This window comes from Notolepis coatsorum, assembly GCF_963971535.1.
Source record: "Notolepis coatsorum genome assembly, chromosome: 5".
NCBI lineage: Eukaryota > Metazoa > Chordata > Actinopteri > Aulopiformes > Paralepididae > Notolepis > Notolepis coatsorum.
This window is the reverse complement of record NC_140169.1, coordinates 198,084,021-198,095,636: the sequence shown is the minus strand read 5'-3', so window position 1 is coordinate 198,095,636 and position 11,616 is coordinate 198,084,021. Positions and strand designations below refer to the sequence as shown.

Genomic DNA, 11,616 nt, shown 5'->3' with positions numbered 1-11,616 from the left:
AAATTACAGTAAATCAAATACATTTACAGATTACCTTTATTTAATGATTAATATTTTGATAAAAGGTAATTTACTGTATTGTTATGGCATTTACACTTAAAAGTAGAAAAACAAAAGTAATCTGTAAAATAATAGTGAATTTCCCGTGAAATTTTTTTTTTTTCTTTTACAGTGTAGTCCCACGGTACGAGTTGGGAAGAAGTTTGTATTTTCTAACCGTGTCCCGTCGAGAGACGGTACTGTATGAGAGAGCATCCTAGGGCTCGCTCAGACGGTACTATATGAGAGAGAGAGAGCATCCTAGGGCTCGCTCAGACGGTACTGTATGTGAGAGAGAGCATCCTAGGGCTCGCTCAGACGGTACTGTATGAGAGAGAGAGCATCCTAGGGCTCGCTCAGACGGTACTGTATGTGAGAGAGAGCATCCTAGGGCTCGCTCAGACGGTACTGTATGTGAGAGAGAGCATCCTAGGGCTCGCTCAGACGGTACTGTATGTGAGAGAGAGCATCCTAGGGCTCGCTCAGACGGTACTGTATGTGAGAGAGAGCATCCTAGGGCTCGCTCAGACGGTACTGTCTGTGAGAGAGAGAGCATCCTAGGGCTCGCTCAGATGGTGAAACCACATGTAACTCGTTTACGTGAAACGGAACGCAATTCAGTCTGGAATCGGATCAGAAAGCACCACTGTCCCCCAGACCGCTGCTCAAGGGTTCAACATTGCTAGGGATGCATGATGTATCGTGACCGTATTGGTCCGATGAGCGAAACTGGCCATATAAATAAATCAGCTGTCGATAGTGACTGTTTTATTGATCGCATCGGCCCGATGAGCAAAACTGGGCCGAACAACTGATGATTATTTCTGTGTTTTGGCCATGCAGTTTGTTTGGGTAACGTTACTTGCATGTGACAAGGACGCAGCACAGGATTGTGGACCGACATTGTTTTAGTATGTACAACAATAGTATGTACAAAATTTGATTATCATAGAAGTTTGCTTAATTTGATCATATCGACACCGGTAATATCGGCCATAACAGAAATGTTAATATTGGCCAAAATCTTCACATCGATGCATCCCTAAATATTACTGTATCCCCCAAAACAGTTAATCTGAGCTGAAAGGTCTTGGTCTACGTTAACATTATAGTCAATCTGAACACAACAGTGCACTGCATACAGGAGAAAAATAATTATACATCCGTCTTAATTGTATAATCAGGGTCTTCACTTTATATCTTACAGATATTGAATAGGTTTACATTTTTATTTGCAAAATAATTTCTGGCCCTCATAAATTCATCACATGAGATAATATTTCCATAATTCGAATCCTCTTCCACGTGACCTCTGACCTCGTGTGGGTGTGTTTCGGCCTGCAGTAAGAGAATGTTTGCCTTTGTGTCTTTCGTATAAAAGGCCATAAATACATGCATTCTGAATTCCAAAACAAAGGGGATTTATGAAGGCCAATGTTACCCCACAAATACTACACTCAATCATTCTGCTTTATTCAGATACATTTACAGAAATGTAAAAACTGTAAAACTAAAAAACAGGGAGAAAGCACAAACCCAGACAAAACCATATAAATGTACATTCGGTCCATCCCAATGAAAAACAGGGAAATGTCCAACAAGATGGACAGGACACCAACATCCCTTCCAGACCGAGGGAACTATTAAAAGAAGGAAGGGTCATCACGTCACTGTGTAGCATAGGTGCCAAGTTGGGCCGACATCGAGTTGAATGGGATCAGCCATCTCCTCGTTTATGACCTTGGATGGTCAGACTCATCTGCAACTTGTTTTATTGTTAACCTGCTAACGTGCGACGCCGTGCGTGTATATTCTGCTTCTCCATGCATGTCCAGGGCCGGCCCGTGGGTGTGTTGGGCCCTAGGCGAGATCCTATATATTATTATTATAAATAAATAAAATTACTATGAGTGCCCCCCCCCCCATTTTTTTGGGGCCCTAGGCGACTGCCTGTATGGCCTGTAGGACGGGCCGGCCCTGTGCATGTCCCATAGGCTTCAATAGAACTGCCACTAACGTCTGGCACCGAGCAGAGCATAGAACGCTGGTATTCTGACGTGGCGACCCTTCCTTCTTTTAGAGTTTCCTTGGTCTCAGCTCTTGTGACAGGGTTAGGGTTAGTCTCAGCTCTTGTGACAGGGTTAGGGTTAGTCTCAGCTCTTGTGACAGGGTTAGGGTTAGTCTCAGCTCTTGTGACAGGGTTAGGGTTAGTCTCAGCTCTTGTGACAGGGTTAGGGTTAGTCTCAGCTCTTGTGACAGGGTTATGGTTAGACCCACTCCGCCTCCGCCTAGATGATGGTGATGCTGGTGGAGGTCTGGGCGTGGCTCTCGTCGTGGGCATGGCTCTTGAGCAGGTCCTTGATGAACTGCTCCAGCGCGGCGAAGTAGCCCTGGCACTGCCAGGTGTCGTTGTGCGTGCCCTCGGGGAAGATGGCCAGGCGTTTAGTCCGCGCGGGCGACAGCTCGTACAGCTGCTTCATCATCACCGGCGGGATGAGCTGGTCCGACAAGCCCGACACGAACAGCGAGGGCATGCGGCACAGCGCCACCTGCCTGTAGGACAGGAACTGGTTGCGGTAGCACCACAGCGGCAGCAGGCGCATGGGCAGGAAGGAGAAGAGCGTGGCGGCCATGTGGGGGATGCTGAGGAAGGTGTTCTCCACCACGATGGCGGCCACGCGGTGCGGGTTGGCCGAGGCCAGGCGCACCGCCACGGCGCCGCCCAGCGAGCGGCCGAACAGCACCACCTTGGTCTTGTCCAGGTCGGGCCGCGTCATCACGTAGTCCAGCGTGGCCTCGCCGTCCAGGTACAGGCCGTCCTCGCTGGGGTCACCCTCGCTCTTGCCGTAGCCGCGGTAGTCCACCAGCAGCACGTTGGCCTTCAGATTCACCAGCATCAGCAGCGCGTTGGGCACCCGGTGCCCGATGTTGCCCGCGTTGCCGTGGAAATAGAGGATGGTGGGTGGAGCTCCGGAGGAGGAGGAGGAGGATGTGGGGCCGGCCGGGTTGCCGGGGGTGGCGCCGGAGGAGGAGTTGTCCCCTCCTCCCGTGTAGCGGAGCAGGATGAGGTTGAGCTTGACGCCGTCCTTGGTGCGGATGTAGACGTTCTCGTGGGGGATCCCCGTCGGCACGGGGACGTAGAGGCGCGAGGAGGACGGCTGGTCGGGGAAGTAGAGCAGCACGTCCTGGAACTTGTAGAGGATGCCGGCCACGGAGGCCAGGATGAGGGCGAGCAGGAGGAAGCCCCCGTACAGGTGGAAGGTGAGGATGAGGGCGAGCAGGGAGACGCGGCAGGCGGCCCAGCACCAGGAGCCCAGGCTCAGGGCACAGCGCTCCACGGAGCCCCACGGCCTCCACGACTTCTCCATGGCTATCACACCACTCTGAGAGAGAGAGAGAGAGAGAGAGAGAGAGAGAGAGAGAGCGAGAGCGAGAGAGAGCAAGCAAGCAAGATAAGAGAGCGTGCGAGAGAGAGCGAGAGAGAGAGCAAGCAAGAGAGAAGAGAGAATAAGCAAGAGAGAGAAGAGAATGGGATCGCCAATGACAGCGAGGGAGAGAGCAACGAGAAAGAGAGAGAGCAAGAGAGAGAGAAAGCAAGATGGTGGAGGTTGATAATGATTCAGAGACATTTTTAAATAAACACAGGGTTATTTCTTATTTGTTAAGATTTTAGATCGCTTTCAATGAGGACCATGCAGATTTAACCACATACAAATGATGTGGAACATAAATAGTTAATGGTTGAATCTACAAGGTCCTCATTGCCGGCCCACCAAAGTGAAGACCATGTAGACTCAGCCATTCAATTACTGTTATGTGTGTATATTCGATTACTGTTACGTGTGTACAGTAATGCACTCACATTATTATCTCAGAGACTCGCATCAACAGCAACGCCTGCCCTCACAGCTTAGTGCTGGGTGTGCGAACTTTTGTGAAGCTGCAGAGCCAGAGCACTATCAGCATAATGCAGTATTCCAGCAGTACTCCAATTCAGCCATTTTCAGCCAATGTTGGGTGGGGGGCGCTGCTGTGCGGTTCCCAGAAAAGAGCCAATAACACTGAATCAGCTGCTCTGCAGCGCCATACTCTTTGCAAATAAGTCGTTGCGAGGTGGAGAGAGTCGTCACGCAAACCACGATAATGTTGCCGTCTCTCTGCTTTCTCAGTTCTTCGCTTGATATAATTAATACAAATGTCCAATATAACGGAATTCGTTAGCTCATAAAAATGTGATTATAACAGACTGCTGTTTAGTGTCGGACCGACTGCCCACATACGCGGTCTATTTTATTTCAAGTCAGCAGCAGCACGGAGTATCGAGGGACTTATTTTATTTGGAATATATTAATGACTGTATACGCAAAAGTAGCCTAGTTTTAAGTAATAATATTATAAATCTACATGCCTTGAGGATGACATTCTTTATATAGCCTGCCTATCAATTGTTTTTAGGGATGCCCCGATCACGTTTTTTGCCACCGATACCGATCACCGATCGTCGTGAGCCATATCGGCCGATACCGATCCGATACCGATCGTTTTTGATTAAAAAGAAATTAAAAATTATTTTATATAAAAAGTTTTTTTTTTTTTTTTTTAATAAAATATATATATTATATAATTAGACTTGTACTTGTATTATCTGCGAGACATCGCCACCACGCAACAAGTCAAAATGCTCGCTATCTGCAAACAGCTCCACTGTCTGTGTGTACTCTAGTACAGTGGTTCTCAACTGGTCTAGCCTCGGGACCCAACATTTTCCTTAGTCATTAAGTCGCGACCCAAAATTTTGAACCACTATGATTTATGTAAAAAAAAAAATTGCAGTAATACTCAATCTTTCAAAACATGAAATAAACACAAAAAAGTGCAACAAAACTATTAAACTACTAAAACTATTGCTAAAAACCCAATGAAATAAAAGAATAATAAATAATATATGCTTCTTAGCAGATTTCTTAGCTTAACATAACAGACCTAAATTTGGGGGAACTAATGGGATAACTTAGTTTGCAACAAAAGTGCAACTAGGGCTAAAACCCAATGAAATAAAATAATAATAAATAATATGCTTCTTAGCAGATTTCTTAGCTTAACATAACAGACCTAAGTTTGGGGGAACTAATGGGATAACTGGGGTTGCAACAAAAGTGCAACTAGGGCTAAAAACCCAATGAAATTAAATAATAATAATAAATAATTATGCTTCTTAGCAGACTTCTTAGCTTAACATAACAGACCTAAGTTTGGGGGAACTAATGGGATAACTGGGGTTGCAACAAAAGTGCAACTAAGGGCTAAAAACACAATGAAATAAAATAATAATAATAATAATAATAATAATAATAATAATAATAATAATAATAATAATAATAATAATAAATAATATATCCTTCTTAGCAGAATTCTTAGCTTAACATGCAGGGGACTAATGGGATAACTGGGGATGATGTTTGCTCCTGACAAGAGTCTCAAAGTCTGGGGTGATGGTAGACAAAGCAACTCTGAGGTCATGCTCAATGTCCAATCTGTTCCTCCGCTTTGTCTTCAGCTGGACCAGAGCTGAGAAGCCACTTTCACAAAGATAGGTAGTGAAAAAAAAAAGTAAAAAAAAAAAAAAAAAAATATATATTTTTTTACTTTTTTTTTTACACACACATCCGCGACCCACTCAAAATGGCCCCGCGACCCACTTTTGGGTCGCGACCCACCAGTTGAGAAACACTGCTCTAGTAGCTCCTCCTGATATCAACAAATGCTCCAGCAAGTCTTGTAGTGCATGTTGATACCTCCGTTAGCTCGCGTTAGCTGACGTTAATTCTCTGTTCAAAACGAAATGTCCTTTTGCTCGCTATCTGCAAACAGCTCCACTGTACACACAGACAGTGGAGCTGTTTGCAGATAGCGAGCAAAAGGATTCTCCGGCGCTGCAGCGGGACCCCATTGGTAACGTTAAGTGCTTTGGTTATTTCACATTCAGCAAGCCCTCAGCTCGAATACGCATTCAATCAATGTTATAAGACATTGATATCAGGAGCTATCTGTAGCTACTGCTAGCCGGCTAGATGACGTTAAGACAACTATTTAGTTCAATCGGACATTTCGTTTTGAACAGTGAATTAACGTCAGCTAACGCGAGCTAACGGAGGTATCAACATGCACTACAAGACTTGCTGGAGCATTTGTTGATATCAGGAGCTATCGGTAGCTAGCCGGCTAAATACCGTTAGACAATGCCTACTAAAAGTGAATAGTTGACTGGGTAATTTTGTTTAAACAGTAACGATAGCTAGGTAGCTAACGTTAGCTCAGGTCGAATGCACTATCTAGACTCAGCAGAGGAGGTCCGCCTCCTCTGTGTTTACAAACTCTACACGGGTACGGGCGGGGCTAGGGAGGAGGAGCAGTTTGCAGGTCCTGTGCGTCTGAGACAAGCGAGTGAGATATCCACTTGATCAGTTTCCGCGATCGGCGAATATGACTAATTATCGGAATTCCCCGATCGCATATTTATACTGATTATCGGCCGATAACGATCGGTGGCCGATCGATCGGGGCATCCCTAATTGTTTTAAAGCTCAATAAACTATGACCGGAATTAATCTCATTTGTCCGGTAGATTGAAATCTTGCAGGTCACGGAGACCGGCAACAATTTTTTCTAACGGAAACCCTGGTAGTAGTATTCAGTCATCATCACACACAATAGTACTATTTAGGGATGTTAATAACAATTAATCGAAGATCGGTTAAGGATTTACTCGAACACATGACATCTACTTGGATCTACTATCAAACAATGATATGTTACAATGTTGTCTGTCTCTTATTACATTGTAGCAGTCAGTAGAAGAATGGTATATTTTTAAAGCATGTTTCAATGAACAGATAGATGGCGGAATATAAATATGACGAGGAGGCAACTACCTCTGTGTCTGGAAAAATAAGTGAGGGAAAAAAACACGAGCGACAACAACTTGCCAAATTAAGCAGGCTAAGAAAAGTGTTGATTTTGGCAGTCTGCGCATTTATCGAAAAGGGCATGATCGATATGGTTGACGGCAAAGGATTTTGTCTAGCGCTGTCTGTCACTAACGATTATTTTGTTATCGATTAATCTGTTGATTATTTGATCAATTAGTTGATTCATCTAAACCAGTGGTTCCCAAAGTCGGGGTCGCGACCCAAAGGTGGGCCGCGAACAGCCACGGGTGGGCCGCGAGATGACAAAAAAAAAAAAAAAAAAAAAATTATTTTTTTATTTTTTTGTCAGGCCACTGAACTTAGAAGCAGGCCAGGACAGTGTTTCTAGTTGTATTCTAAAATTCTATTCTATTGTATTCTAAAATGTGACTATATGGTTTTATATTAACTTAATAAATAAACAAAAACGAAAAATCTACTTATTTCAACGAACATTTCAAACTAAATAACAGATTAATGCACATAAAACACTGAAAACAACCGAAGCAACAATAGTATTTTAATGAGGCTATTATTATTATCATTATAATTTTGCAACAAGTTAGCCCTCTCATAAATAGCACATATAAATGAATAACTAACATGAACTAACTTAATAGGATTGAAGTGAGATTTTGGCTTAAAAAATCGGTCGCCTGGCAAAAAAAAAAGAAAAAAAATGTGCATTGGGCCGCGGCTCTCTGACGCCTTATTTTCTGGGCCCTGGCCTGAAAAGTTTGGGAACCCCTGATCTAAACGATTAATTTACCAGAAAAATCAACAATTGATTCTATTTGCAATTGAATATCTCAAAATGTTTTACTAGCATCCTCAGGTCACATGGGTAGTTGCCTCTTTGACACCACCTACTGAATACCGAGTAGGAGTCTCGGAGATGAGCCATGAAGTTTATTTATGTCTATAAATGCTGTATAGTGTGGATGCCTACTAGGGATGGGTACCTTTCACATTTGAACCGATACCGGTACCGGTACCTGTGAATCGATACCGGTACCCAACGGTACCTTTTTTCGGTACTTTAGTCTAGAAATTTAAGTCGTAAAAAGAAAAAATCCAAACTTCAAATAACTACAATTTTGACAGTTTTTGGCTTGTCATTGCTCCGACTGCTTTGTTGTTGAATCAAGTCAAATCCTAGGTAAGCATATATTGTGCGTGTGAACGTTGACATGAAAAAAAAAGTAGAAATAAAAAATAAAAACACTTTTTTTTTCTTTTTTTTTTCGGTTTCTCACTTGATTCGATACTCGGTAGTACCGACGTGTTTCGGTTCGGTACCTCAAAAGTACAGAATTCGGTACCCATCCCTAATGCCTACTACTGTACATGAGTAGTGTGAGTAACCTACATGCCATTACTGCTTTGTATCTATTGACTCATTATACCTACTTTATTATCTTGAAAAGAAATAATATAACACCCGCTCATTACTATAACATTGTTTATCATTACATACAATGTATCCATGCCTGTAGCTAAATGCTGAAAAACAGGGAACAAAATGCACCTTTTAGCTTTAGATTTATAAAAAATAAAAATAAAATAAACTACCAGTCAGATTTTTTTTTACTTTTGCAGACGACTGCCTAAAATATTGAAACAAGAGTGCCATACTGGTGACGATTTAGTCAAACCCGCACAGTCAATGGCCTGTCACTTGCGTGCCTTCATGTGATCACTTTAAGCACTTTACATTTCCCTGGGTTATTCCAGACTTTGGCTCCAATCTGTCCGCCCAATGGATTAGGGCCAAACAAACACGCATCTCTTACACAACAATACCACCCGAAAGTTGGAGGGCCATGCATTTCACAATTCTGCAACAATGATCAGGTCTGGTCTGAGTCTAGAATGATGATAAACTAGCAAGACGTTAACACGGTGGCTGGACAACCAGGCAGCGACGCGGGTATAATGTACAGTTTCTACATCAAATGTATATACTCTCTTTTCTGGACTCTTTTCGTATCACAAACAGTACTGTATTTGCAAATCTGGTATGTCATAAATGTATAGATGTAGCAGTACGGTCTATCTGTATGTCATGTTTTTTTGATAGCTTATCAGTGAGCTGGATGCAATCATACCTGGAGGGGAGAGAACAGATGGTAGAGGTAAACGGTACTCTATCCCCCCCTCACAGTTAGCTGTGGTGTTCCACAAGGAAGCATACTAGGCCCGCTACTCTTCCTAATTTATGCAAATGACATGTCGTCAGCCTGTGACTGCAACTTGTTCCTGTTTGCGGACGACTCAGCCCTGCTGGTCTCTGACAAGAACAAGTTGCAGGTTGAAAAAACCCTCAGCTCGGAACTAGGCAAAATCTGCATATGGCTCGCTGATATCAAACTATCATTACACATGGGCAAAACAGAGTCCATTCTCTTCGGTTCAAATAACAAACTCAGCAAGACCGACGGCTTCTCAGTTGCAGTGGATGACAATATTGTCACAAGGAAAGACGAAATTACCTACCTGGGTTCCATCCTAGAGGCAAATCTTTCCTGTGACAAAATGGCATCCAATGTAATAAAAAAAAGTCAACCAACGAACTAGATTCTTGTACCGGATCTCCTCTCTGGTAAACAAGAATACCCTGAAGACTCTGGCAGGAGCACTCATTCAAGGGTACTACGACTATGCGTGCACCTCATGGTACCAAAGCACCTCAAAGGCGCTTAAAACTAAATTACAAACATCACAAAACAAACTGGTCAGACTACTACTTGACCTGAACCCCAGAACCCACCTCACCCCTGCCCACTTTGACAACCTAGGATGGCTTAGAGTAGACGACAGAGTACAGCAACTTGCAATGGGCCTGGTCTACAAGATACACTATACGACTAAGGTACCCATGTACATGTCAAAATACTTCCCAAAGGTCAGTGAATACCACAACCACTACACCAGAGGAAGCTCAACAAATCATGTTAAACCCAGATTCGGCTCAAACAAGGGACTAAACACGTTTCGCAATTATGCCACATCAATGTGGAACGCCCTACCCAAAGCTGTACAGGAATGTGAATCCCTACCCACATTCAAAACTGCTCTTAAAGAGCACCTACGGGAGGCTGCAATTCGAAACTGGCCACCGTAAATGCCCAAAACAAAACCCCCACCACCTCCTAATAGACAGTCTCCTCCCCACCAGATGTATATACTCTGTCAGGATCTAGGGGTAACAGTACTGTATATTTGAATACCGTTTATGTCACAAATGTATCAGTACTAGATACCTATATGTCCCTATGCCATAAATGTCATGTATGTTGTGTATGTCATAAATGTCTATATGAATTGAAAATGGGGGACCCTGATGGAAACAAGACAAACGTCTTTGTCAGGTCTGCATCCCCTTAACAATTGTGTGTAGTGAGCCGTACTGTATTGTACCCATTCTGCAATCTGTAAAATAAAGTTTTCATTCATTCATTGATTCAGTATGATATGTCCTGATGAATTGAAAATGGGGGGCCCTGGTGTAAACAAGACGAAAGTCTTTCTCTGGTCTGCATCCCCTTAACACTTGTATGTATTGAGTTGTACTGTGTTGTACCCATTCTGCAATCTGTTAATACAGTTTTCAATCAATACTGTTATAGTGTTAGCGTGGATACGTGTCGTGAGGAAAGCAGTCAAGAGAGTTTGAGTTTGCAATGAACTTGTGCACCACCACTGCACTGCCAAATAAGCTGTCGTTGCTACAGTAGCACATGCTGTCAATCATAAAAAGGCGCCCACACGCAGTACTGTGGTTATACTGCAGCTGTACTAGTAGTAATACCAGGCTGGTCGAACAGAACCTGCTAACTATGGATCGCTGCTAACTTGCTACTAGCTAGTGATGTCCTCTCATTAGCTCATGTAGCTAACAGAGACAGTGCACACACTTACCCCTCTCTCATGTTCTCAGCTGCATGGAAATAATGAAACCAATCAATAGACGACACCGAGGTACAGTATGTATCCAACACAGAGGGTTCTTAACGGGTTTATAGCCGGTAACGTCAGACGGGATGATGATGCTGACCGGGGAACCGGCGGAGCTATAGCTTCTGGTAGCTTCTTCCTGTTCGTGTCACTCTGAAAACCTTCCGCGTGGAAAACACCTTTCTCGAAGACACTCTGACGTCACGAGATCGCCGCCATCTTGGTATGGGGGAAACGAACGGACTTTTCTACTGATCAAATGTATGCGTTGAGCTCCGTTTTTATTACATATTTGATCACATTCTTGTTCATTTCATAACATTTTGATATCATTTGTTTGGAAAATATTGAGGTCAACATGGCATTTCACTATTTCGAAAGCCTTTCCGGTGATTCTAAAAGTGCATGCCCCCCCCCAAGCCGAGTATACAGGCCCCCAAGCCATAGACATGCACTAGACAGAAAGTTAAACAGACAGGGAGTTGACTTCGAGAATGTGCGGCACAGTTTCGTAATAACGTTATATTAATACCAACTTCGTTAATAATAATAATAATAATAATAATAATAATAATAATAATAATAATAATAATAATAATAATAATAATAATAATAATAATAATAATAATAATAATAATAATAATAATAATAA

At 43.1% G+C, this 11,616-nt stretch overlaps 1 protein-coding gene across 1 annotated transcript; it reads right to left on the bottom strand.

Annotated features, from left to right (window-relative positions):
- Positions 1-538: 538 nt before the first annotated feature.
- On the bottom strand, positions 539-11,075 carry abhd13 (abhydrolase domain containing 13). Its single transcript, XM_084315075.1, has 2 exons — positions 10,929-11,075; positions 539-3,422 (listed from the first exon to the last, which is right to left on the bottom strand). Exon 2 carries the CDS (start codon positions 3,405-3,407, stop codon positions 2,328-2,330), a length of 1,080 nt encoding a protein of 359 aa, XP_084171201.1. The 5' UTR covers positions 3,408-3,422; positions 10,929-11,075; the 3' UTR covers positions 539-2,327.
- Positions 11,076-11,616: the final 541 nt, after the last annotated feature.

Coding starts and splice junctions, on each gene's coding strand:
- abhd13 (XM_084315075.1), bottom strand. CDS start 3,407: ATGGAGAAGTCGTGGAGGCCGTGGGGCTCCGTGGAGCGCTGTGCCCTG.